We start from the raw sequence: 25,326 nt of genomic DNA, 5'->3' as shown, positions 1-25,326 counted from the left end.
GTTCACTTTCTGCCCTTTGAGCAAAACAATAAACCAATGAATTTTCCAGAATGTAACCGCTCATGGAAGCCTGGCAGCTGAACTTCATGTGACGTTTCAAAAAATTTCACGTGTGCAAATTACACTGCAACCAGGTGCTGGAAGGGAAACTGAAATGATTCCAAAATACTTGTACAAAAATGCCTGCAAAGGGGAATTTAATATTTTCCCCACATTTAATTTCTCACCACATGGAGAAAAGGCTCAGACTTCACATGAAACTATCTTGCATGAAGGGAAATACCTGAAAATGCAATAAACTTTAAAAAGGGAAAGTTTTCGATAGAGAAAAAGGACATACATCAGTACATGGTTGGAGAATCATGTACGCAGAGTCTCCGGGGTACCACGTTTATTTTGTACATTAGTTCTGGGGCCAAACAGTTTGATTCAGCTGCTCGTTTCTGCATTTTTGGGCCAGTTAAAGGTGGGCATGTGGCAACATAGAACCACACACACACACACACACACAGAATGGGCGCTTACAACTGGCCTCTACAACTCGCTGCAAAGCGTAAAGAAGTGCCACTTTGTCCATCCCGCTCTGAAGTCACATGACACCATAACACACTGGTACAAGTCATAAATCTACCCAGACACACTCCATTTAAACACACACCGCACTTTAACAAAATGTATGCTTTATTTTTTTCCCCAGGACAACTTAGAAGAATCAAAGCGAGAAACTCAATATATATTTCTGTATAACATTGTAGTTTCTTTTTTTTTTTCTGGATTGGTCAAAACAAAACAACACAATCGATACAACATGTAAAGTTTATAATAACCCAACCTGGAACAGACCTCTGTCAAAATCACCAGCACAAACTGCATTAAGAACAGCAGGAGAGCAATAATCAAGGACCCCAAAGAGGAAACACTTGGTTTTTATTTAAATAACATTTTATCAAAGCTTGTTTTTATATTCATAAAATGTTTCTAAAATTTATCCTTTTTTGCCATTTTTTTTTTTTTAAACTTTAAACATACGAGTCATTTAGGTTTGCTGCTGCAAGTGCGTGCGTTTGTGTGCGCGTGCGTTCTTTTCATCCTTGGCTGAGGTTGTTTGTATGTCCTTTTGGAAAGTGTGTGTGCGTGTCACTAGTCCCCTTCAACATCAGCAATATAAAAGACAAAAACTGAGCACAGGCAAGAGGAAGGGGTCAGAGTTCAAGGCTGAAACTTGAATGTTGTGTATACACACCATACTGTATTACTTTACACTCCAACCCCTCCTCCAATCCCCTCTGCTGTTGAGGTTCCTTGCATGCGCACACACTTATGGGAAGGTTTTCCGCTGATCGTCATCAGTGCGTGCGTCCTTGGCTGAGGTTTATTCTGTGTGCCTGCGCGAGGGTGTGTGCGTGGCATGGGTGAAGCTGTGCACATGCCCTCTTGAACCTCTGCGAGATGCTTGCATCCGTGACATGTACAGCGACATAAAAGATGAACCACTGAAGTCAGGCGAGTGAGTGAGCGAGCTTGGGGTGCGGACTTGCTCAAAATACTGCAGCAATGTGATAGACTACAGCTAAAAACCCCCTCAAAGCCCCCAGTGCCCAGGTCTACCTCATCCTGGACCGAGAGAGTGCTTCAGATGGCACTGGCTGCCTTCAGCGCTCTTTACATTCATGCTGCATCTGCACACACCCTTCCAGTAGTGCCAGAACATGGATGGCTCAGGTTCCAGTGCATGGCCACACCACCTTTGCACCGCTTTATCTCAGAGTTTTCACTGAGTTTTATTTATGTCAGCTGTACGCCACCGCGACGACAAACCGGAGCAGGAAAGCGTGACAGACTGTCTGTGAATGAATGTGCATGAGCTGGAGTGTAAAGAAGGATGGAGATCATCTGAACCAGGGCTGGAGTCACTGGAGTATATTTGAGGAAATGGAGTGAGAATCTATTAGGTAGGTGTGTGTAGGTGTGTGTGTGTGTGTGTGTGTGTGGGGGGTTGAGCTTGGTAGAGTGTCTGGGTGTGTCTGTGTGTGCAGGTAAGGCACATCAGGGAGCAAGTCAGTCCCTCAGATCCATGCTGGAGCCAAACAGCGCCACCAGCTGCTCCTCGTAGTGGGCGATGTTCCTCTTCATGATCTCCTTGCAGGAGCCCAGCAAACGCTCAAATGCCTGCACGTCTATTACTGCAAATGAGGCAAAGAGAGGTGAGAATTAGCGGCCAAAGAAAAACGGAACTTTACATTTATTCTTTAAATTAGATGCTTCACTCCAAAGCGACATAAAGCTCAGAGTAGAAGTGCATTTCACAGACAGCTTTAGACAGACGAGTGATTCTCTGGGGGGTCTGAACAACACTGTTCTTTCCAGGGCACATTACAGCAGAAACTACCTACAGCATTGACCGTCACAAAATAAAAGCAATTGTGACAGATATGATTTAAATATATGGAGCAATTAGGTGATCAGTAGAGAAGTGTGTCTGCAAGACATTTTGAGCTCATTTCTTGAATGACGAAAGGGTGGTTCAGCAGTTCGGAGGGACAAGGGGAAGCTCACTTAAACACACTCAAGTTAAAATCTATAACCAGACTTTCAATTTTTGGATCCCTTGTGAATGCAGCCAGAATTGCAGGAGTGCTGGGGTGGTGAGAATTATGAAACATTAGAAATCAAGTCTGTGACCAGTGAAAAATTTTAGACTCATGTAGAACATGCCTGCTCATGTCCCAGGAGGAGCCCTGCCATTGTACCTTTTAGAAAGGTACTCATTCTGTATCAGTCTGTACTGCGTTTCGATTCAAATACTGGCTTGACAGCAGCATAAAAGGCACCTTAAGGTAAAACTTGGGTGCTGAGATAAATATTTTGCTGATTTCTGATGAGGAAACCCACAGGAAGCAAATGATCTTGAAAAGCAAATTAAACCTGGCTGTCATGTAAGAGCAGATGTAGTACACCATGTCGTAAAGAGAACATTGACTTGAAAAGCCTAATTTAAAAAATTTTTAAAAAGCCCAATAATGTAATTTTTTTAAACCAGTTGCCCTAAATGGAAGAAAATATTTGCAAAAAAATATTAATAAAACTCCATTCTATTACATACAAAATTCAGTATAAATAGAGGCTCAGCAGATAAAGGTCTAAGTTGCTTCACAGCATGATTGCAGTTCTCACAGCAGTGAAGCTTAATGGACCTCTACGCTGGCGAGTGATTGAGCCAGCTAGGGGGTCTTGTCCGACCACGGCATAGTTTCCCAACGTAAACTCAGTGTCACACTGGGTGTCTACGGATTATTGGTCACCAGTTACCAGTATGCTGCTTCGCTTTCCTCCATATGGCACATGGGGATACGGACTGCGAGAGAATGTAAAGAATGTAGAAAGAGTGCCCTCACGACTTACTATGGTGGACAGAGAGATAGATGGAAACTGTATGCATTAAATAACCCAGAATGACATACGTTGGCCATTGAGTATGGCTCAACAATGCATGATATTCCTCACACAGCCACAGTACAGGTTTAAATACCCAAATTATCCACCGCCATCATCAAAGCACCAGTCTGGAAGGCAGGCACACGCATGGAGGCTCACAGCTTCTTACCCAGGCATTTCACGTCTCCCACGGCGTAGGCAGATGCTGCACGGGGCTTGTTTGTGACCAAGGCCAGCTCCCCAAAATACTGACCCCTACTGCAACGTGTTATCTCCACCTCCATGTTGTCCTGCTGGTCTGCCTTGGTCTGCAATCGAAAGAGAGGGAATGCCGTTTTATTGCTCAAGTACACAAAAAAAAACTCAATTTTTGCATTAAAAAAACCTCTACCATTTAACTGACATATAACAAAAACCCAGGAGCATCCATAAATTACCATGTAGCCTCCATTCCCTCCACAGGCACTGTATCAATTCACACATCCACCAGGATGATTTTTTTCAGCTGTGCTGCCAGACAGACAACCACCCCTGGGGGAGATGGGGGGCGGGGGGCATGGAAGGAAGTTGTGGTCCACACTTACTTTGCTCTTCATCATGATCTTCACCTCCCCAGACTCTACGATGTAGAAACAGTCAGCCTTCTCGCCCTGAGAGAAAGAAAACCCCACTTACAGTAACCTAACAGCCCAGTGCAAACAACAGTGGTGACGCATCGTTCAGCTGGACAAGAACAAGAACCTAAATCACTGTTATGCAATCACGTATACTAATTCAGAAATATTCACACAAAACAGCAGCACTGTACTGAACAGAACAAACTAAACAATGACATCCAGAATCTTTTATACTGAGTATATAATCAAATGCTGGGTCAGATTGTCCACTTTAATGGAAACAGTTCCCAGGTGAACTGGTGATGGATTAAAACAATGTGTTATGCAGGTAAACCAGCTGTTTGTGCTACAGTTTTTTTTATAAATTCCCCTTGTATTTCAGGCCAGCTCTGTTGGGACACTACCGATTCAGGTCTAAAATATAAACCTTATATGTTGCCTTAAAAGTGATTGTGCATCTTAGTTGGGTGATGGAAACATTCCAACAGTAACGTGAAAGGACCTGTACACTTTTTCACAGCTACATTACCGTTAAAAGTTCAAACATCTAAAAACACAAAACCATTTCACCTCTGTTGGACAGTCCAATCAAGTGGCATTTGCCAGTACTAGGGGTTCATGGACACTGGAATATATAACAGTATGATAAAGCTGGCTTTAAAAAAATAAAGCTATGCGGTGGCATAGCAGATAGCATTGCTGCCTTACAACTGGGGGTGAGGGTTAGGATGAGATTGAATCTGGTTTTGTTTGTGTGGATTTTCAACGGTGCCCCATTGTTTGCATGAGTTGCATCCGGGCGTACTGGCTTCCTCCCACAGTCCAGAGATGTTTTTCAATTGAACTGGTGACTAAATTGCCTGTTATGCATGTGTGTGTGCCAGTAAGGGAGACACTGACTGCCGTTCCAGGTGTACCCTCACTCACATCCTTTGCTTCTGGAATAGGCTCTGGACCACAGCAACCCCTGCACTGAACCTTTAGTCACTGATGAGTGAATAAATTTAAAGTAGTAACACTTGAGTTCTACCTGTTTTATGATTTGCTCTCCATCCTGAAATGCTTTCGCTCCCAGGACATCGACAAGCTTCATTCGTTCCGACAACTGAGGCAGAGGTGGGAAACAGACACACAAGAGAGTGAGCTGTAACACACAAGGAACTGCACAAGCAATTTCCTGCTACATCTGATAACAGCAGCACTACTGCAAAAACAGGAACATTACACTGGAAAACACCTGCTGGAACAGGCTGAGGGTTTCCATTTTTTTTTTTTTTTTGTTTTGTTTTTAATTCTTTTCTTCAGTATTTCATTGCTTATTCATAAACACATGTTTAGGGGACCTGGGCAGGGGATAACTGGCATGTGATTCTCTGGAAGGAGAACAGCATGTTAAAATCACATTTTTATGGACTACATGTATCCCATTTCAACATTATGGTCAAAGTGAGAACAATGTTCACTCTTTAAAAATTTAATATAAAAAAAAGATTTGGCTGATACATTTGTCTAAGGTGACATGCAATGTCAGGTCTGTATACTAAGCTACTTACTACAATTTACCCATTTGGTCAGCTGGATAATTTTTACTCCAGTTCAGTCAAATGTACTAAAAGGTGAACGGGCATTCAAACCAGGTCCTCTTGAGCTTAATGCAACAACTAACCCTAACTAAACCTGCTGCTTAAGCATGTGTAACAAAGTTCTAGCTACAGCTCACGTCAGATCTAAGACTACATTCCGCCAGCCAACAGATGGGTGGCACATCCTTTCCCTTTGATGCACTGCCATGGTGCATCATGGGTAGATGGGTCAATGCAATAAAAGGAAACCAGCTGCCTTGGTGGAGAAAGCTGTGAAATGCTGTGATAATGTCTTCAATTTCCCCTCCCAACTATCATAATTGTAGCATCTAAAAATAATTTAGTAATTGTACTGGCCCTGTGATAAGGGTTGGGGGGGGGGTCCCTATGCACAGACACACACACCTCTAGAGATTTCAACAGTGGAACAGACTCAATGAAGGTCTCGTACATCTTCCTCTTCTTGGCGTTGTTTTTCACAATAAGTCTGCGAAACGTGGCCCGGTCCTGTTACAAATAAATAAAGGTCAACACACACACACACACACACACCTTGAGCTACAACAAAAGGTTGAAACAGTCAATACAAGCTATAGTCAATGTTTCAGTCCACAAGATGGCACTGTGGTGGCAACCGAGTTAAGGTTAACGGAGTGGGGTGGTTGCTGGGAAAGCAGAGTTGACGCCTCTTACCAGGGCCCACAATGCCCCTTCTGTGGTGGCCATGATGGTGGCGGCACGAGGGGTGTTGTACATGAGTGCCAGCTCCCCAAAGCTGCCCTTGTTGTCGTACTTTCCCACACAGCAGCTGACGCCGTCTTTCTGCACCAGGATGTCATACACTCCTCTGTGCAGGAGAGATGGAGCAATGCAGAGGTACATAAACAATGGCAGATCAAAAAAAAAAAGTCTCTCAAAGGAAGGAGGGAATAAAAAAAATGTTCCAAGGCCACCAAAGAACACAATTAGTTCCATGACAAGGCCAGTGGTAGTTTCAATAAAAGCAAATATAGCCGCTTCCTTTGGAAAGACCTTGGGCACAAACAAGACATTGAAACCAGTATGTTAAGAGTCCAAGGGTTATTGTGACTAACTTTGAAACTTAATGAGTAGAGAGCCGAGGAGGAAAAAAAAACAGCATTCCTTCACAGGGACACACAGGCTCGAGATATTTAGAGAAACATTCTATATATTGACAGATTTACAGGCGAACTGTAGTATCGTAGCATCTTGCAAGACCTTTGCTGAGCATGTTCACAATACACTCGTTCACACACTCGCAACACGACCAACGCTACTCTGAGCTGCACAATGTGAAATGACATTTGTTCAGTCATTTGAAAGATTAAAGTCAATTACCAGTAACATAGCAGTGCTGTTCCTATCAATCAGTGTGTTCCAAAGCTGCTCAGAGTACATTTGAGCACAAACATGTGCACAGACCTCTCAATAACATAGAAGTTGTCCCCGTCGTCACCCTGGTCAATGACGTGCTCCTGGGGCTGGACACGAAGCTCAAACATGGCATCCAGCACTTCTGAGAACTGCTCCTGAGAGAGGTAAGGAGGGAGAGAGAGGACTGGGGTTAAAGCCCCATTGCTGGCCACAAGGCAAGCTAAACACCAGTGACCCAAAGTGCAGACAGACACACAAACATCAAGTCAGTGCAGCTGTCAGGCTCTGTGCGCTGAAGAGCGAGGTGAGCAGGAAGCAGCTGCCGAACAAGTGTCACTGCAGCCCGTATTCTGACAAGAGATTTTGCCAGTCTGTGTGTTCGCTCATACCTTCCAATGCAGGTTAACAGGCGTGTGCGTGCATACCTGATCTAGGGTCTTAAAGAGGAGAATGTCCCTGCAGGCCTCCTGCAGTCTGCAGCGCTGCTCATCTGTTTTGGGGTGCACCACACGCGGTTCCGTGTCTTCCTCGTCGTCGTCAGGATTGAAGGCCTCTGCGCACACTGCAGGAAGGCGACGCCATGGAGGGAGGATGAGTGCAGTTAGACACAACAGGTGGGCAAACCTGTACTGCTATATTCAGCCATTGGGGACAGACCACATTGTCCAAATTCATTCATTCTGAGGGTTTATTAGTCCCCTTTACAGTCTACTGGTATTTAGCGAGAGAGAAAAAAAATTCTAAAAGGGTAACTTTTCGTTCTCTCCAAATATACCTTGATGCTTTTCCAGGGCCCCTTCCGAAGCGTCCCTTTATAATTAGGGGCACAGAATCGCCTTAAACACCGTGTGTAAATGTGATAAATCTGTTTGCCAAATACATCTAAGACTTGGCTAAGGAACAAATCGCAAAGCTCTGAAAAGCCCACTAGCAGTTCCTCTCACTCCCCTGCACTCAGCTCCTCTAAGCGCATCTACTGCATGAATCAGTAATTAAAATTTAGTGTAAGCTCTTGCGATCACACAAGGCCAAACTATTTTCAGGTTTGATTCGGTATGAACTGCGTCAATGGCGGGCGACCGCTAATACCCCTGTGCCCTCCCCCTGAGCTGAGTGAAATCCCCTCGCGCCACCGACCAGCCGCTCTAATACCCTCAGTGAAACGCACTTTCCAGGGATTCTACTGGCTGCGAAACATGCCACGTCCACATGGGGAAACATTCAGCTGAACATCACAATGAACAGGAGCTCGTCTGACACCCTGCGCTCAAGCTCGCCCACGCAGCAACACTACAATGTGCTGCTGCCGCAAGAAGGTAAAGCGAAAGGCTCGTCTCACCTGAAACTCTCCGGCTGAATCTGCTCGGAGGGGGGGCTACGGAGAGAAGAAAGGCAGCACGTTAAAGAGGGAAACAAACATTCGCACATCAGAGCAACACACAGCTACAATACGCTTGTAAACCATTTTTCATGTGTCCTGTAATGACCAATCTTACTTCCAGTAGTGGTAAGGAAAGCGTGTGTGTGTATACAAGCATGCACACAGAGAGAGAGACACACACCCTAACGGGGCCATGTCAATAACAGAGCCCGTGGCCCCCACTCGCTCACTCAATTAACACTCTGATATGAGCCTGTCGGGGGCTGTTAGCTCGGCGCTGTCAAATGTGACGGAAGGGACATTTGTACGTTTCAGGCCCTTCAAAACGTGGCGTCCTCACAACCCCCCCCCCCAAGTAAGCTGAGTCACACAGCGCCACGTGCCTTGAGAGGGTCTGCTGAGGAGACTTACTGGGGTTAAAGTCATGTGTCTCAGTACAATACACACCCTGTACTAATTAACACAAGACATGTACCCAAATATAAATTATCGCTCTGCTTGGACATCAGAAAAAGTGAAAAATACAACAATAGAAATGTCATGAAGCTGCTTTTACAATTAAGTAAGACTGAGCGAAGTCCCATCACTGAGTGTGTGCTCTGACAGTGTCTCCCAAAGCATCCGTTGCCAAAGATGGACTGCTCCACTGTTCCATAAAATACAGCGCTTACTGAAAACACACATTCCATGGAATCAATATGGCTTAAAGGGAAAAGAGGGGGTGGTGGGAAAGGCACTATTGGGACCAGGAGGAAAATACACACAAATGTTGTAATTTATATCCTAAAAATGTGTTTGCTATATATCCTTGTGGAACAAAGGTGAACAAACACCAGCGGTGTTAAAGACCAAAATGCAAAAGTAAAAATTGAGGGCAGCTGGTAGCATAGTGGTTAGAGCTACTGCCTTTGGACCCAAAGGTTGTAGGTTTGATTCCCACCTCCAGCTGTAGTACCCTTGAGCAAGGTGTACTTACCCTAAAAACACATCAGTAAAAATTGCTCTACTGTGTAAATGGGGTTTTTTTTTTTTTTTTTTTAAAAAAAAGTTAAGTAGTTTAACATCGTAAGTCGCTTTGGAGAAAAGCATCAGCTAAACAAATGTATTTGTAAAATTAAAGTGCAGAAAGTATGAGTGTGAACGCTACACAGTGGGCTTGCGAGAACCTCACAAAATGGCACTGGTCCCACAGCCTTGGGTCCATCCTTTTTTTCCTCTGGAACCGCACATCAGGTGTGACCTCGCAATCATCAAAAGCTATAAAACATGTCAAACTACACAACTGGTAATTTCCACTTGAATGAAGGTTCCTGAGTCATGAGTCGTCAAGCATTTGTTCATAAGGGCAGCGCCCGAAGCATCACGAGCATGTGAAAGCGCAGGGTTTCAACTGTGTTTCGTTAACCTTTTATTGGTCCAACACCTTTGCGGGACAGAACTTGCAATGTTAGACAATGAATTTACATTTACATTCATTCAGCAGATGCTTTTCACCAGAGTGACTTAGTACATTGTTACAATTTTTTACCCATTCATACAGCTGAGTAATTTTACTGGAGCAATTCAGAGTAAGTACATGGTTTGAGGGTACTATAGGTGGAGGTGGGATTTGAACCTGCAACTTTTGTGACCAAAGGCAACAGCTGTAACCACTATATTACCAGCTGCCCCAACTCCTTACATAATAGGTTAATTTATACTACAGCAATTGAGGGGTAACTACCATGATCAAGAGTACACTACAGTGGGAGATAGATTCTATCCAGAAAGCTTGAGGCTGCAAGGCAATATCCCTAATCACAATGCCACCCGGAACTGGTGCTCTGGTACCTGACCACTCACAGGGGACCACTTTTACAGACAGTCACATGCTGCCATAACTACCCCCAGCTATGGCTTCTTGTCGATTCACCTAATCTGGGTTTAGCTGGAAGCCCTCTGCCCTCCGATACAGGACCTGCACAAAGTAGTGAAACAAGAACTAGTGCAAAGCAACATTGTCTCATCTACTGAAGAACGAAAACATTACACTACTGCCAAGAGACAATTATGTATAAATTAAAAAGTAGCCCACAATAACTGACCATGTTTCACTGCTCACTATGTGTTCACCGCTACTAAAACCCATTTATTCCTTTATTATTCCTTAATTTCGGAGCCAATCAATTGGCTACGTCTTGTTTATAATGAGAAAGTGGCAAGTGCAATTTTAATCTGAGAAAATTAAATTTAGCTAGGTGATTAGTGACAGAACCTGAGAAGCATCAATGAAAGATGTTATGAGCAAAAGTTATTTTGGCCCTTTTCTGTGTTCTGTGACACTGTCTTTATATGTAGCCATGGCCAATATGAACCTTATTTCTCCAGAATGGAAAGTGAAATTGATGCTAAGTGGGATGAAGTAAACCCAGACACACACCTCTTCCAATATGCACTCACCGGTTCAGGTTTTATAGGGTGAAAATACCCTTAGAGGAGAGCATTACCCCACACTTCTACACACAAGCCTGTAGGAAACCAAATACCTGGAGATGTCACTATGTCCAATGAGAGATGACATTCTCGCCAGCTCCCTCAACCAAGACAGCAGCAACCAAACAGGCTTCCCCCAGGCCTCCTGGCTACCGCAGCAAGACTGAAGCCAGGTCCTCACCATGGGGCACCCATCAACTTACCAGTACCCACTGGGGCCATATCTCTGCAGCTTACTTGCATGCCAGATGGGACACATTACATAACAATGTCTGTCTTCAGGTAAAGGCAATTTCAGATTGTGGACATTATTAGGTTATTAATTTCACGACAGAAGAGATATACTACAATTTCATCACTCAAGTTAGACACTATTCACACTGGACAGCAGACAAGAATGTTATATTTTACATCAACAAACCTAACACAGAGTATGAAGACTGGAGAAACTCACAGCACAGAAAATTAACTTGAGGGAATTAAGCTTCTCAAAATGACCATGAGTTGATTTTGGGGGAGAAATGGCACATGCTCAAAATACAAACCTAAATGGTAGTGAAAGTTACCTTTTGAAGAACCCATAAAGAAAGGGCATAGAAGATATCCCCTTAATAAGAGATTGGCATACAACTCAATTACAATAGGCTTCAACTCCTCCCACATAAGCCATCACTATAGCAACAAGACTTAATAGGCCAGGAGAACCCAACTATCAAATAAATTGAGTGCCAAGTTCACTCCATCGCTGTGACAGCGAGTGTGTAGTATACCACAAAGCCACCGCAGCGTGCATTTTTTTTTTTTTTTTTTTTTTTTTGCAGTCGGAGGTCTACAGCCGTCATCTTTTGGTAGGTCCTGCTTGACAAGTAATAATATGCTATTATAGTATGATAATCAGTGCTCGTCTGGCTTAAGACGCTGTGCCACGGGAGGGAACATCGGGGAGCGCGAAGACAAAGTAGACCTTTAACGGAACCCAACGCTGCAGCCTCGGTGTGCATGTACTCAATGGATTTCACACGCATGAACGAACAAATGGGTGAATTCATGAAGGGACCAGGATGTGCAGGAAGAAATATGAGCATTTCCACGACATCATTGTTGTTGTTTACACAAAAGCACAAACAAAAACTGTTCTGACACCCACAACAAACAAATAAATGCAAATATTTTTTAAAAATGTCTTTTGCAAGCTGATGTTTACGCAGCTACTGATCAAACCAAATTCCTGCCTTGTGCTGAAAAAATTGTGGCAAATATTTTTCTTGAAAGAAATAGATGCGTTTTGGTTTGATAGTTTAATTGAACAAGCACATACGTATTATTCTGACTTTGTTCAATGAATGCGATTTGTCCCATGGTAAACAGAATTTAGAACAGCGCGTACTGTCATTATAAGCCTCCTGAAATGAATGGTAAAGGACTCAAAGGTTCAATCCAGGCATCTCAATCACACTCAAGGTGAGTTCACCTCTGTACTTGAGTGAAAACACTGACCTCAGTTCACCTGCACATTGTTTGCAGCTGACAGAGCAAGTTTGCTTCAGCAGGGCCTTTTAAAGTGGTTTATTTTGATGATGGATTTATGCTAATATGGAATAGTGCTATGATACAACTGACACTTAACAGGCTTAAAACACTGCTATTGTTAAGGTTGTGTACAGCCAACAAATACAAAACTGATGAAACGGTCCATTTCCAATGGAAAATGCTAATAAAAATGTTGTTTATCCACATGCCAGAACTGTGATAGCAGCAAGCTCAGCCACTGTGGCGATTAAAACTGAAAGACACTGCTAGGCTTTGTGAAAGTTTAAAAAAGATATACAAGGTCCAGGTTGAGCACCTGCTGAGACAGAAGCACCTCATCTTCAGCACCTACCTCCTCCAGTGACATGCTTTTTAGAGCAACATCCAGCTTGTAGTGATGACAGTAGCGCTGGAGTAGTTCATCATAAAAGCTGACATTTAAATACTGTTGGTCCAGGGTACAAATATTAACTTCTAAGGTTATAGTTGTGGTTTCTGGTTTCCTATGGACTTACAACTTGTGTGTGTTCTACTGGGCAGCAGCTGCCAAGAGATGTGTCATTGGCTCACACGTCATACATATGTCCATTACAAGGTCTTACTGGAATTAATGAGACCCTAGTCTTTGTCAACTTTGAGCAGTTTTGTATATAGTTCTTGTAGATGTTGTTAAAATTAAACTAAACAATTGATTAAAAATGTCAGTGTAACTGTTTTAAGTTTCTCCTCTACTTCTCCCTGCCCGTAAAATTACAAGGACAACTCAAAAAGTGCCTGCAATATTAAGTCTGGTTGAAGACGAATGATCGCAAATAACTTGACTTACCCTCGTATCTCAGACTAAAGACGCCCACCAGCAGTTCTCAAGCCGTCATTTGGCATGATGGCAAATGGGATGTGGTTTAAAACTGCTCACGTCATTTTCAACCCATCTCTGTACGCCAGGCCCCAGTGGTGCCCGTGAGAATCTTGGGAGAGGAAAGAGCATTCGGATGGATCGGATGGAAGATTCTTAAATTGTTTACTAGCCTGTTCTCCCTCCATTTTTCTCCTCCAGACAAAATTCCATAAAAGGAATTATCCCTCTCCTGTATAACTTGGGCAGGCTTAACCCTTTCATGCTTAACTCATGCTTAACCACAGAGCAATTCATTCTCTTATTTTCCACCCCTTCTTGGGCACAATGCTGCGCTGCAGTCTAAACAATAAAAATTCCAGGGTTCGACCATGACCCAGTATCAGCGCCTCTGTCCTGTGGCGGGGGAGGTAACCCAGTATCAGCGCCTCTGTCCTGTGGCGGGGGAGGTAACTGGGAATCCAGGCAAATGAGCTGACATCCAGTGGGCAGCAAAGATCAGCACCCAGTACAACCAACACCTTTAGGACATTACTGGGAAACGGACTCATTTTAATAATAGCCAAAAGCAAGGCAACATGACTTACAAGGACCAGGGTTACCTACACTTAACAGGCTGAAACAGATGGAGGTCAGCCTTAGGGGGCTGCACTTACACGGTCATCACACTGGGCAGGCGTCTGTAACAAAGGCATGCTAGGCAGAATTTAAAAAGCCAACGGGACAAAAATAAGAGCTCTCGTGGACAAGCTCAGAGGGGCCTCTAATCGCGCACGAAAACAAGCAAGAGGAAAGAGGTACATATTACAGAAAAAGACTGACCCAACCCCGAAACCTTCAGTTGGTAAACAAACCTCCGAGCAAAAACAACTGGTTTTCAAATGTGAATTTTTAAACAATCTATACTGCTGACACTCATCAGTTCGCCCTGTCAAATAAGTAACTATACAAGCAAGAAAATTTACCTGATGCTTGTCTCCAGCTACATTTCACTTCAACAGCTCAGATGTACAACAGCAAGAACCAAGTCCTACAGATATGACGAGTATCAAGTTTATTCCCTCTATTCTCCAAGTTAACCAAATTGTACCAACAGAGCACTTTCCTAAAAGGCCTTTAAAAACAGCAACACATACACCCTCAGTCCAATTTAAGAACAATGCTGGTACAAGGTGTTCATACTGCCTTTGTTACCCTGCAGCAGCAGCTACATGAATATTTAAAATATGTGTTCCCTTACGCATTTATATACAGTACCCCCCCCCCCCCCCACCCCATCATTTCATAGTGAAAGGCAGCGTCTTCAGCTGCCAGCATTTGCCTGGAGAAAAGACAAACAAACAAACCAGTCCAGAATGAGTTCCACGAGACTATGAATAGAAGAAAAAACGCAATGTTAGCAGGTTTGGGTTTACTATGCAAAACAGGGCCACTTTGTAGTAAATGACCCACGTTTGTGTAACAACGTGCAGGGAAATCTGGAACTCCTCTGCACCTAAATTTGTTTAAGTAAAAGAGCACCACTGCTTCTTTTTGAACGTATGATGGGATGCAAACCATGTGAAGAGCATTTTCAAGTGTTAAGCGCTCGCCCAACACAATATCATGCTGAACCAGAAATGTTTTCTTAGCCTTAAAACATGCACAAAAACACAAGATCTGCATCTTCAGTGTTTCAGAGGGACACAGAACTCCACAATCCATCGAAAACAAACATTTAATTTGTTCTGGAGGAATATAGCCACTGTGGAACCCATGTATGAGGTTTGCCGTGAAAGATCCATCTTACATAGCAGATGAACCCCTGCAGCCCAAGACCTCGAAGATCCACAGATTTCCGAGACTGTATTCATTTGGCTAATGCTTACTTTGCACCTAAACTACCAGGTAATTACATCAATAAAACAAGTCAGGGTTGAGACAGAGCCAAAGCCAGTATAGGGTGCATCCCTTGAGGACTGGACATTTCACAGCTCTGACCTGCAGACATTTAAATCACATCGTAAGATGAGATCTTGAAACAAACATGCAATTAAATTACACCATTAACACCTTCCAGAGTTACAAAGCCCTATATTCCAGAACCATGGCCACAGAAACTGTCCTCCCACAGAAAGTTAAAATATAAACATTCCCATGGTTCACAGCCAGGCAACCCCACCCCCCCCACACACAGACAGACAGACTATCAGCTGTTAGAATCATGGTGTCTCTTAAGGCCAGTTAAAGTCCAGCCAGATATAAACACCTGGATCTCAAGGACATTAGCTAAGCCTCTGGACCTTGTCACTAGCACCTTTACACCTGCTTCAGGCTGTCCCTAGTTTCACAAAACCAAGAGCCTTGGAAACCAGAGCAACCCCTCCTACACACTTCAGCCAAACCACAACTTCTCCAACTTAGACTAAAAAGATGGACATCAGTACCTTCCCCCCCCATCCAAAAGGGTGGCACTTTGGGGAAAAGCCCGTGAAAGACTGCAATTAGATAGAGGACTACAAAGGCATCTGAAGGCACAGGCCTGCGGTGTACTTGCACAGTCCTGCAGAGAGCACGTGTTCTCTATCTCAGTGTCAAGATGGAACCTGCCACAGCATGTGGCTGAAGGGTAAAACATGAACTTGACATGGTGGTCCGAGTCTGTTGCCTGTGTGCCGTCTGACCTGATTGGGCTCCCTCAGAGCTTTTAAAACTTTCAAACTTTCACTTTTAAACGTAGAGCTGCAAAGAGGTCAAACAGTGCAAGAAGTGCAGGTGAATCAGAGAAAATAAAAATTACTCCATCAGTTCGAAGTCTGAGTGATGAAAGCACATACCAGACCTAAAACTGCAACGGCAAACAGGAACAGCGGTGGCAAGTCGAAGCTCAGTGGTAGAAAAGCACTTCACAAGACAGTTGCTAAATGCCACAAAAGTACAGCCTCAAAATTACTACAGGATTGAATTAGCAGAGTTCAGGAATTGTACGACAGCATTCCAAAAAGGAATGAATCAGAATGAGGTTTTATTTGTCAAAAAGCTGTTCTGAAAGCAAAGGATGACCTTACTCTTTATTACTAGGTCCTTGATATTAATATATTGTTAGGTGTTTGTTGCAAATGTGGCCCACAGAGGCTGTGAACAAAACAAACAGTAATGCACTAGTTAAAACTTTCACACTAAGGCCACTGCTAGCCAATCTGCAGCTTAAGGACTGTAGGAGCACGAGGGCAGAAGTGTTTCCTGTTAAAACTTGATTTGTATAAGTATTTTTTCCAAAAGATCTGTTAATCACCGGCGTAAGGAAATCATTTAATAAGACCAATAATTTTCCATAATCTTGGTCATAAAGGAAGCCAAACATTCCAAACAAAATGTTTCACTAAATCTATCATTAATAATCACAGACTTCATGTTTCCAAATAAAATTTTGTGCTCGGGTTACCCATGAGGAAAAACTACTTCCTGGAATAAATCTTGAACAACAAAGAAAAATCTGAGAGTGGGGGGGAATCATGGAATGAGTCAGATACTTCCAAGTTACCACTTATGGACAAGCGTGCAAATGTGTGGAGTGGGTTTAACAATTGACTGTAAAGCACCTTGTCATCGTTAGGAAAAAAGCTTGAGAGTTACGAAAGAGCAAACTGTCGAAAGGGCAAAAACCACAAACAAAGGGAGAGAAGAGGAGCGAGGCCCATATGTGCTTGTGACAGCGATACCACAGCAGCAGCCCGTGTGCCTCTAACCCCTTTCCCCGTCCTTATCGATCAGTGTCCCAAATGCGTCACAAGGCATTTGTGCCCGAAGAGCTGATGCCAGCTCTGAATCGGCAGTACCGCCACCAACACAGGGGTCTGCTCGAGGATACGACCAGAACAAATGGCTTGGAAAATTCCCTCCACATTTCACAAGTTAGACAGCTTCAATGAAACGCACTACAAGTGCGAAGCGTGTTTATAGAACAAGTGTCACACAGGGTCGGAGATGTTACAGGCACATTAATAGAAAAATGTTTATTAGAACTTTTTTACACAGAGTACATCTCAGGCAGTGTTTCATGATCCTATGCTGCAATAAGTATACCGCTGACACCCAGAGCACAACAAGCGGCCGAGTGCAGACACACTACAGTTTGCAAGTCTTTGTCCCATGCTCCATTCTGCAGTCCATTCAATGCAGCACAGAGGCATAAAGTCCAGACTATCAAAGTGCACTAGCAGATCTCCGTTCCACCATGTCCCAAAGACAACGGTACCGCAGCTCAGCAGTGAAATCTTGGCTTCAGCCAAAATTTTTTGCTCCCACAAGCTGAGACATGGTTCGGCCACCTCGTTCAAAGGCCTCGTATTACAGACTATGTCTGGAAGGAGAACAGCCGAGGTCTTTGGTTAGCTAGCACAGGGACTTAAGCCGCAATATGCACGACTGCAGGTTTTACTTGTGGCTCCCTGTCAGTGTGCATTAATTATTACAGGATAACTGGCCCAGAGCAACGATAATCTAATTAGACCATTGCTACCAACAGCCCTGTTCATTTTTCTTAATGGTGACAGATGCCTGCTGAATGTGATGTTTACTAAGATGAGCAACATTTTTCAGTCTTATACAAGTAAGCTTTTGGATGCATTTCTGAGACTTCTAGAAAGTCAGAGTCCATCCTCAAACATGTTTTGTCATAAAAAAAAAATTCCACATACAGTCCTCCATAAGGTGCAGTAGGACTCATTGTAGCATGTACAATTCGGGAGATGCACACATGAATGACAAAAATGAGTGGCTGGGTTTCAGGAGGAGTGTAAATCACTAAACAGTTACTTCCTTAAGACATCACATGCATGGCTACCTTACGCAGCGTAGACAGAGTGAGGAGACGGCTCGTGTTTGAGGTTTCACTTACCTCCTCTGTTTGTCAGTAAATACCAACCTCAGAAAGCTAATGTTTCAGTTCAAACACTGGTGTAGTCACTCTCCTCATGCATTCAGTTCTTACATAAACAGAGCTGCACGGGACCTTTGTGAGTCCCTCTGTTTACACTGTGACTGAAAGGCTGATGTAGATGAATGGTGGGGAAGGGGGGGGGGGAAAAAAAGGCTTTCTATGATTTGCCATTTCTCATACACTCATCCCTTGCTTAATAGGGTTAATCTGTTCCGTGAAAACACCCACTTGAGCAAATTCCAGTTGTGAGTAGATCAAAATTAACATTAGTACTGTTAATTATTCCTTGGCAAATAAAACTGACTAAATTGTATTTTTATAAATGAAAATGACTGCAACACCACAGTCTGAAAACGCTAGTCCCAAGTGGGGTCGCGGCAAACCGGAGCCTAACCTGGCAACACAGGGCACAAGGCCAAAGGGGGAGGGGACATACCCAGGACAGGACGCCAGTCTATCACAAGCCACCCCAAGCAGGGCTCGAACCCCAGACCCACCACAAAGTGGAACCCGGCCAAACCCACCGCACCCCCGACTGCAACATATTTGTAAGTAGTAGTATCATTTGCAGCTTGTCTTTTAATGCTATACTTTTATTCACTATCATCAACTACTTTTCCAGTGCAGTCTGGGAGTGTTCCAGAGTACACCTTGCAACCACTGGATGCAAGACACTGTACACTGGATGGAGCCATTTTGATAAACATCGTCTGACACACATTGTCTGAACCGCTTGTCCCATACGGGGTTGCGGGGAACCGGAGCCTAACCCGGCAACTCAGGGCATAAGGCTGGAGGGGGAGGGGACACACCCAGGACGGGACGCCAGTCCGTCGCATACCCGAGTCAAATCATCAGATAAAGTTCCCAAAATCACTTTCCGTGTCACTCTGAAAAGTATGCGGACACTATCTTGTTAAAGGCACAATGTAACACTACAAGCAAATGTTTCACGTTAGCAGGTCTTCCTCTGTCTGCAAAATTAAAGCTTCACTTTGGTGTAAGGTATTTATGTTATTAAAGGTGTTTATACGACTTATGCATGTGATCACATGCTCACCACCGCTTATTTAAACCTTCACCGGCAGTAGAAGAGCACACAAAATCAAAAATGAGACCAAAGAACATTCTCCGTCATCACTCACCATTTCTGTACATAACGTGAATATAACAAGTTTCATACGCAGCATGACTCCATCCTCCTCACTCCTGCTTCCAGAAAGAACACAATTGCTTGCAAGTATCTTAACTTCAGTTGCTTTGGAGAGAAGCATTAGCAAACTGGATTGACAATAATGAATCAGTCCTTTCAGTTGCAATTAGCACTATATTAATCAATAGCTGCAATTAGTACGGATTGTCAGTGACAGAACACAATTTTCCTCTTGTCTTGTGCCAACCATAATGTTTCTGTACAAAGTACGATGAACTCGTATTCTGTAACTTTCCAAGATGCTCCCACGAGTGTTCGTGCCATGTTTACTTTTCTGCTGAACCGATAAGAGGACCGGAGCTCTGATGTCCAGAATAGCCTACAGGGTTACTGCATAGTTTACTGACATTCACTGCACATCTGTGGTTGTCCTCCCACTGCATCTTTGTCAGCATCACACAAAGCACATATCCACAATCCATTATGAATCCTTTGTCTGATCTCCATATTCCTCCAAGTATACATTACAATAAAAGATCAGCTAAGTTTTGTGCATCTGCCCAATCCCTCAGCCTACCCAACCAAAGTACACCTGCAAAGAGCTGAAGAGACAGGCTTATCTACAGAACGATTTCGCATATCGTGAACCGTACAAGGACTGTCACCCTGCCAGGGGAGCACACGGGCCAATTTGTCATCCCGAGGCTTCCTGATCTCAGAGGGCAAATGGCAGAGTGTGGAATGTTTTTAAGTGGCAAGCAGTGTAATGGTTAAAGAGGAAGTTCTCCCCTTATCGTATCTATGCTATTTATAATACACACCTGGTACATTGATACTTTACGCTAGTTTTATATCTTACTTATACAAAACATATACCACTGCTCAACTGAGTCCAATTCCACATCAAACCTTGCCCTGTGCTCTGAAGAAATACTCTGCTGCATTCCAGGGTTGAGATGGTTCTCAATGAAATTCCTGCCAAAAGAAATCATTTCAGTAGTTCAGTACTTCCTTGTTTACAAGCTTCAACATCATCATGGATTATTGGGAATACTTGCACAAATAAAACAACAAACACATTTATTGCAACTTGGTATAATACAGCATGCTTTTAACAGGAATATCCCTAAATTTAGCATTGCTCACTATGAGAAGTTAGCAACGAGTGAGGGCTGCATTCTCCCACTTCCTGTAGTAAAGACCAACACCGAGATGCCGCTTTGTCCTGCCTCCTGTATTAAAGACTAAGTACTGAAAAACAAAGAAAAATTTTAAACTTACGACATTTAAAATATTCTTAGATTTCACTCTTGTTATTGCAAGGTAGCTCTCTTTCACAACATTGTAGACAGACTGAAACTGGGGGGCAGAGGAGAGAAGAAGAAGGGGGAGGGAAATCGCACAAAGAAAGTGAGTGATACAAAAACTACTGTTATGGCTAGAGTTCTCAGATTTAGTTAAAGGAAGCCAAGGTCTTCTTTAAAAAAAAAAAAAAAAAAAAAAAAAAAGTTAACTTCCACTTCACGAATAGGCTGTTAGCCTTAGGAGCCTTAGGCTAAGACTCTTAAGTCCTGCCATAGTCCCTGCACACCCCACCAAAAGTATTTAACATTAACTGTTCCAGACAAATGTACGGCTGTATAAGTGCAGCCAAAAATTCTCAACGAGATTTTACTGCATTCAAAACAGTAGTTCTCCAAACTCTGCATAACTGTTCCTAACAATCCAGCAATATCCTCAGTTCCTTGCATATTAGTAACAAGCAGTTACTACACTGAATAAAATTAAACAAATGAAAGCATCCGAGAATACAAATGATCGTTTCTGCAAGGGTAGGTTAAATGTGCATTAATACGGAGCTTTTCTCTCTGACGGGAAATGAATTTCAGTCCTGCTCCTCGTGTTATAAATTTTTGAAGATAAAAATTTTACTTCTGCATTTTCATTATCTACTGTAATATTTCAGTCTGTAGCTGAACAAACAACCTGTTTACCAGCCAACACAACAGATGGCAGCAAAGAGCACCTCACAGGAGAGCGGGGGGCACCCCAGTGAAACTCACCCCAACTTTGTTTACAACTCGCACCTCATGGAGGTTGAGTGCTGAGCAGTCCTAATGTGAAATGATGCACATGTTCCCTGAACGAACTGGTTGACAACTGAACACGAGGGGACGACACCTATTATCAGCCAATTCAATGCTGGGAGGAAACCGGAGCACCCGGAAGTGAGCCACGCAGTCACGGGGAGAACAAGCAAACTCCACGCACTGGTTTACTCATTTTCAGTTTCAATAAACTTTTCATTCAAGTTATAGGTGTCATATTAGAGAACTTAAAGAAGAAACCGAGGGACGTCCGTAGCGTATGACGGGTTTTCATTGTCACTTACGGACAAGGGAGGAACTTGAGTTACGAACAAGCAATGCGCTCCTAGGCAGAAGAGCCCATGTACTTAGTTCACTCACACGTTGTGTAACATATTTCTCACTCTCACACACACACACACACACACACACACACACACGAGTAAGTAACGTACCAGTACGAGGAGTGTGAAAAGTGACAGTGAGTGAGTGCACGCAGCTGTGAACCTGAACGGATCCCTCCGGGGGAAACCCACCACCCCAGTTTATTATTTTATCAGATATGCATGGAGACAAATAATTACGCTCCTAATAAGCTTGGGCTGGATACTCACGCTCGAAGTCGGAATCGTCGTCCTCGTCCTCATCCCCGTCCCCATTCGACTCGGTTTGCATGGGCTCCCCGTCGAACATGACCCCCTTCCCGGTCGCCTTGGCGGCGGCGGCTGCAACGCCCGGCCCGGCGCCGTCTTGACTCCTGCTCTCCCGCAGACGGGTGAAGTACTGCACGGCAAACTCGACGAGGTCCGGCGGCCTCTGCCGGAGCACCTCCACCGTGTAGCCCTGCAGCAGCTCCGTGAGCCCGGCGGGAATCTCGATACTCATGGCTACACGTCCGGACGTCCTCTCTCCGCCTTTTCCTCCAACAGAAACGTGTCTTATATATTACAATATATAAAATATGTGGGAAATAAAGGGCGAAAATAGCTATTCTTTGCCAGTCCACATTCAGCAGCGACCGTCCCACGGAACTGGAGTTAGCACACTGGCTAACATCGGCTAGCTAGCTCACTGAACAGGGACGGAGCGAGTCGCCTCCTTTAGCTACTCTGTTAGCTACCGCTAACGAAGCGGCATCTGAGCGCAGCGCGCACCGAACACTCCTTCTCGCGCGATATTTTGCTGCCCCCCTTTTTTTCTTTTTTTTTTTTTAAAAAATATCTATTATACTCCCGTCGACTCTGAGGCGAGCGCTCGTTTTCCCGCGGGTTTGTACAGCATCACTTTCAACAACTGTTGCGGGAGTTGGTGGAAAGAGCGGCGAAAATGACGGCGGAGGGCCGCTTTGCTGCTTTTAAGAAAAGTAATGTTTGCGAAGATAAGTGTTCGACGTGTCGCGGGTCTCTGGACTGGAAGCGCCGGCTTCGTTCGTGGTGGGGCTGTTAGGCCGAGGCCGTGTCCGTGGCGCGGTGCCTGAAACGGTGCGGACGAAAGCTGTCAAGCAGAGCGGCTCCAGCAAACCTCGCTGAGTCGCCGTCCGTCGCCCGGAGAACCGCCGATTTTGTGACCGGGGCGCTTCGCTCACCCTGTTTTGACGGCGGCTGGACAGGCTGGGTGGCTCCTGTTACTTCTCCACGTCGCTTACTTCTAGCCTAGGTAATCCCCGTATCTTTTCCGTCTGACCCCGGCACCGAGCGGGGGCTGCAGGCCGGCTAGGGAGGGAGGGTCCGGGGGGGGAAGGCAAGGTGGGTGACGAGTCTGTGTAGGTCGGCAAATTTACCGCTACTGGCACCGAACGGCTGGAGAAAAAGTGAGGTCCGTGTTCCTCAGTAAACCGCGCCAGTTGCGGTGCTACACGCCGGTAAGCGCCTGGTAATAAGGGCGACGGAGGCGGCGGTCGCTGCCAGCTCTCCCACAGTAACGGCGGCACGTTAGCTGAGGCAGCTAACTGGAGTCCGAGAATGGAGGAGCCCGACTCGAGCCCGGCGATTCCCTCGCCTCGTCCCAGGAACCTGAGAACTGCCCAGGCAACAACCCCAAGCTAGGACAGTTTAACTGGACCGCTCCGATTTTCACAGAGTAGTGTCTTCAGCTCCACTTCCGACATTCGATTAAGTTGATAATTAATTTCTTCTTTGGTAACAATATTAATAGCCGTTTCGTCGGCACCCGCCTCCCCAGTGAGGCTCTCCCTCTCTCCCTGATCTTAGCGTCGCGTGGTAGGCGTGGCTTCAAGGACTGGCGAAGAATTGGAGCCAATGGCGAGCGATGTTATGGGCGTTACGTGACGTATGACGCAGGACGCGGTTTTTTTTCCGTTCTTTTTTTTTTTTTGGTTAACGCTTTCGGGCGGGTCAGGAGGGGTTCGGAAGGGAAGCTCCTGTGAACTTATGTCCAAAGTATGAGGTGACCACTGTTGACAGGAGCTGAAGAGCAAAAAAAAAAAAAAAGTGAAACCAGAGCAACAGAACGCAAAGAACACAGACCGACTGGCTGCCAAACGAGTTTCCAAGAACTGCTGCAAACATTTACTCATTTAGCTCCATTTTTCTCCACTTATTTCTGCAAAGGCACTCACTCACACCATGATTGATTAGGCCACACTGTACAAAGCTGGGTAACTTTTTTTTTACTGGAACAATTCAGGGTAAGTACCTTGCTTGAGGGCACTATACAAATATGTGGTATTCAAATCAGCAACCTTTGGTCCAGCCTTTGGATCTCAAGGTAATAATACATTGTACCATGCTGCCTGTGTCCCCAGACTGTTGCTTGCGAACTCCTGTCTCTGTGGGGCACTTATATATAATATATATATATATGCTTTGCAGTGGGGCCTTGATGAACAATATGACATATGGTCTTAAAAGTGAAATTTCCTGTTATTCCACAGTATTACCGCTTTTATTCATTTCTGTTTAAATGTGCCAATTAACTTTTCCGTATGTATCACTAACACTAAAATGAGTAATGAGATCACTTGCCATAACGTTATAACATTTGCAGTCATACAAAGGCAGAAAATGAAACGCACAAGTATATTATTAATCCAGGATGTCTACTAATCCTTATTTTCCTGGGTGACCTTTGGACCCTAGTCTTTGAGCTACAAGCTAGTCATCTAAAGTTTTCCCAGTTCAACTAGTAGATTAAAGCATGGATATTGCAATTGTCCAAGCGTCTTGAAGAGATTTTACCCAATAACCTTTCCTAGTCTTCCTAACACTGCAGGCCCCATTACACATTGTTGTGTGGACAACTGAGCTGCGGTGAATACTGTGGTATTTAAGAATTATGCGGTAACTGATTTAATTTGTGTACGGAAAAAAAAAAATGAATCCATATCACACCTGGTGGAATACTTTTAAAAATCCCACAAGACACGCAACAAAAATTCTTGTTAAAAGTCTCTGGAAACGGCACGTAGCGTGATTGTGCCAAGTGTGCCCGGGCAGATTTCCCAATTGCATGCCGAAGGATATGTAAATATAGAGCAGTCGTTCTATTCCTGTGTCTTCTTAACTTGGAGAGACAGGTAAAGCCGTTACCATGACCACAGCAGACCTTTCCTAATTCCTCAGGCAGTCCAGGCCTTCCATCAGGAGCAGATGCAAAGTGCCATTCTCAAGTCTCACTCTGCTGGTCAGTACTAATATTGCAGTGGGCTTATAATGGGATTTTCTACGTACGGCGGAGCGCTGTGCAAAGTTACTAATGTGAGCAAAAATCAGTCTTTTGTTAATTCGTTAATTTACTATCATTAACCATTTATTCTAAAGCGCGGGATCATGGTTATTCGAGCCTATTCCAGAAACATGTGAACCTACCCACAGTACACCCAGGATGGGATTCCAGTGCTTTGCCAGGCAATCACTCACACGCTTATTCGCACACAC

The 25,326-nt window shown here is 44.2% G+C and overlaps 1 protein-coding gene across 1 annotated transcript; it reads right to left on the bottom strand.

Annotated features, from left to right (window-relative positions):
- Nucleotides 1-1,437: 1,437 nt before the first annotated feature.
- Nucleotides 1,438-23,641, bottom strand: prkar2aa (protein kinase, cAMP-dependent, regulatory, type II, alpha A). Its single transcript, XM_018762318.2, has 10 exons — nt 22,045-23,641; nt 8,370-8,405; nt 7,456-7,592; nt 7,079-7,185; nt 6,329-6,482; nt 6,041-6,142; nt 5,083-5,157; nt 4,020-4,085; nt 3,605-3,743; nt 1,438-2,183 (listed from the first exon to the last, which is right to left on the bottom strand). The coding sequence occupies exons 1-10, from the start codon at nt 22,313-22,315 to the stop codon at nt 2,059-2,061; spliced, it is 1,212 nt and encodes a 403-aa protein (XP_018617834.1). The 5' UTR covers nt 22,316-23,641; the 3' UTR covers nt 1,438-2,058.
- Nucleotides 23,642-25,326: the final 1,685 nt, after the last annotated feature.

This window comes from Scleropages formosus, chromosome 2 (genome assembly GCF_900964775.1).
Source record: "Scleropages formosus chromosome 2, fSclFor1.1, whole genome shotgun sequence".
Classification (NCBI taxonomy): Eukaryota; Metazoa; Chordata; class Actinopteri; order Osteoglossiformes; family Osteoglossidae; genus Scleropages; species Scleropages formosus.
Note: the sequence above shows the minus strand (reverse complement) of the source record. Positions and strands in the feature narration are given on the sequence as shown.

Coding starts and splice junctions, on each gene's coding strand:
- prkar2aa (XM_018762318.2), bottom strand. CDS start 22,315: ATGAGTATCGAGATTCCCGCCGGGCTCACGGAGCTGCTGCAGGGCTAC. Junction 8,406..22,044: donor CGACGATTCCGACTTCGAGC/GTGAGTATCCAG, acceptor TTCTCTCCGTAG/CCCCCCCTCCGAGCAGATTC. Junction 7,593..8,369: donor ATTCAGCCGGAGAGTTTCAG/GTGAGACGAGCC, acceptor GCCTTCCTGCAG/TGTGCGCAGAGGCCTTCAAT.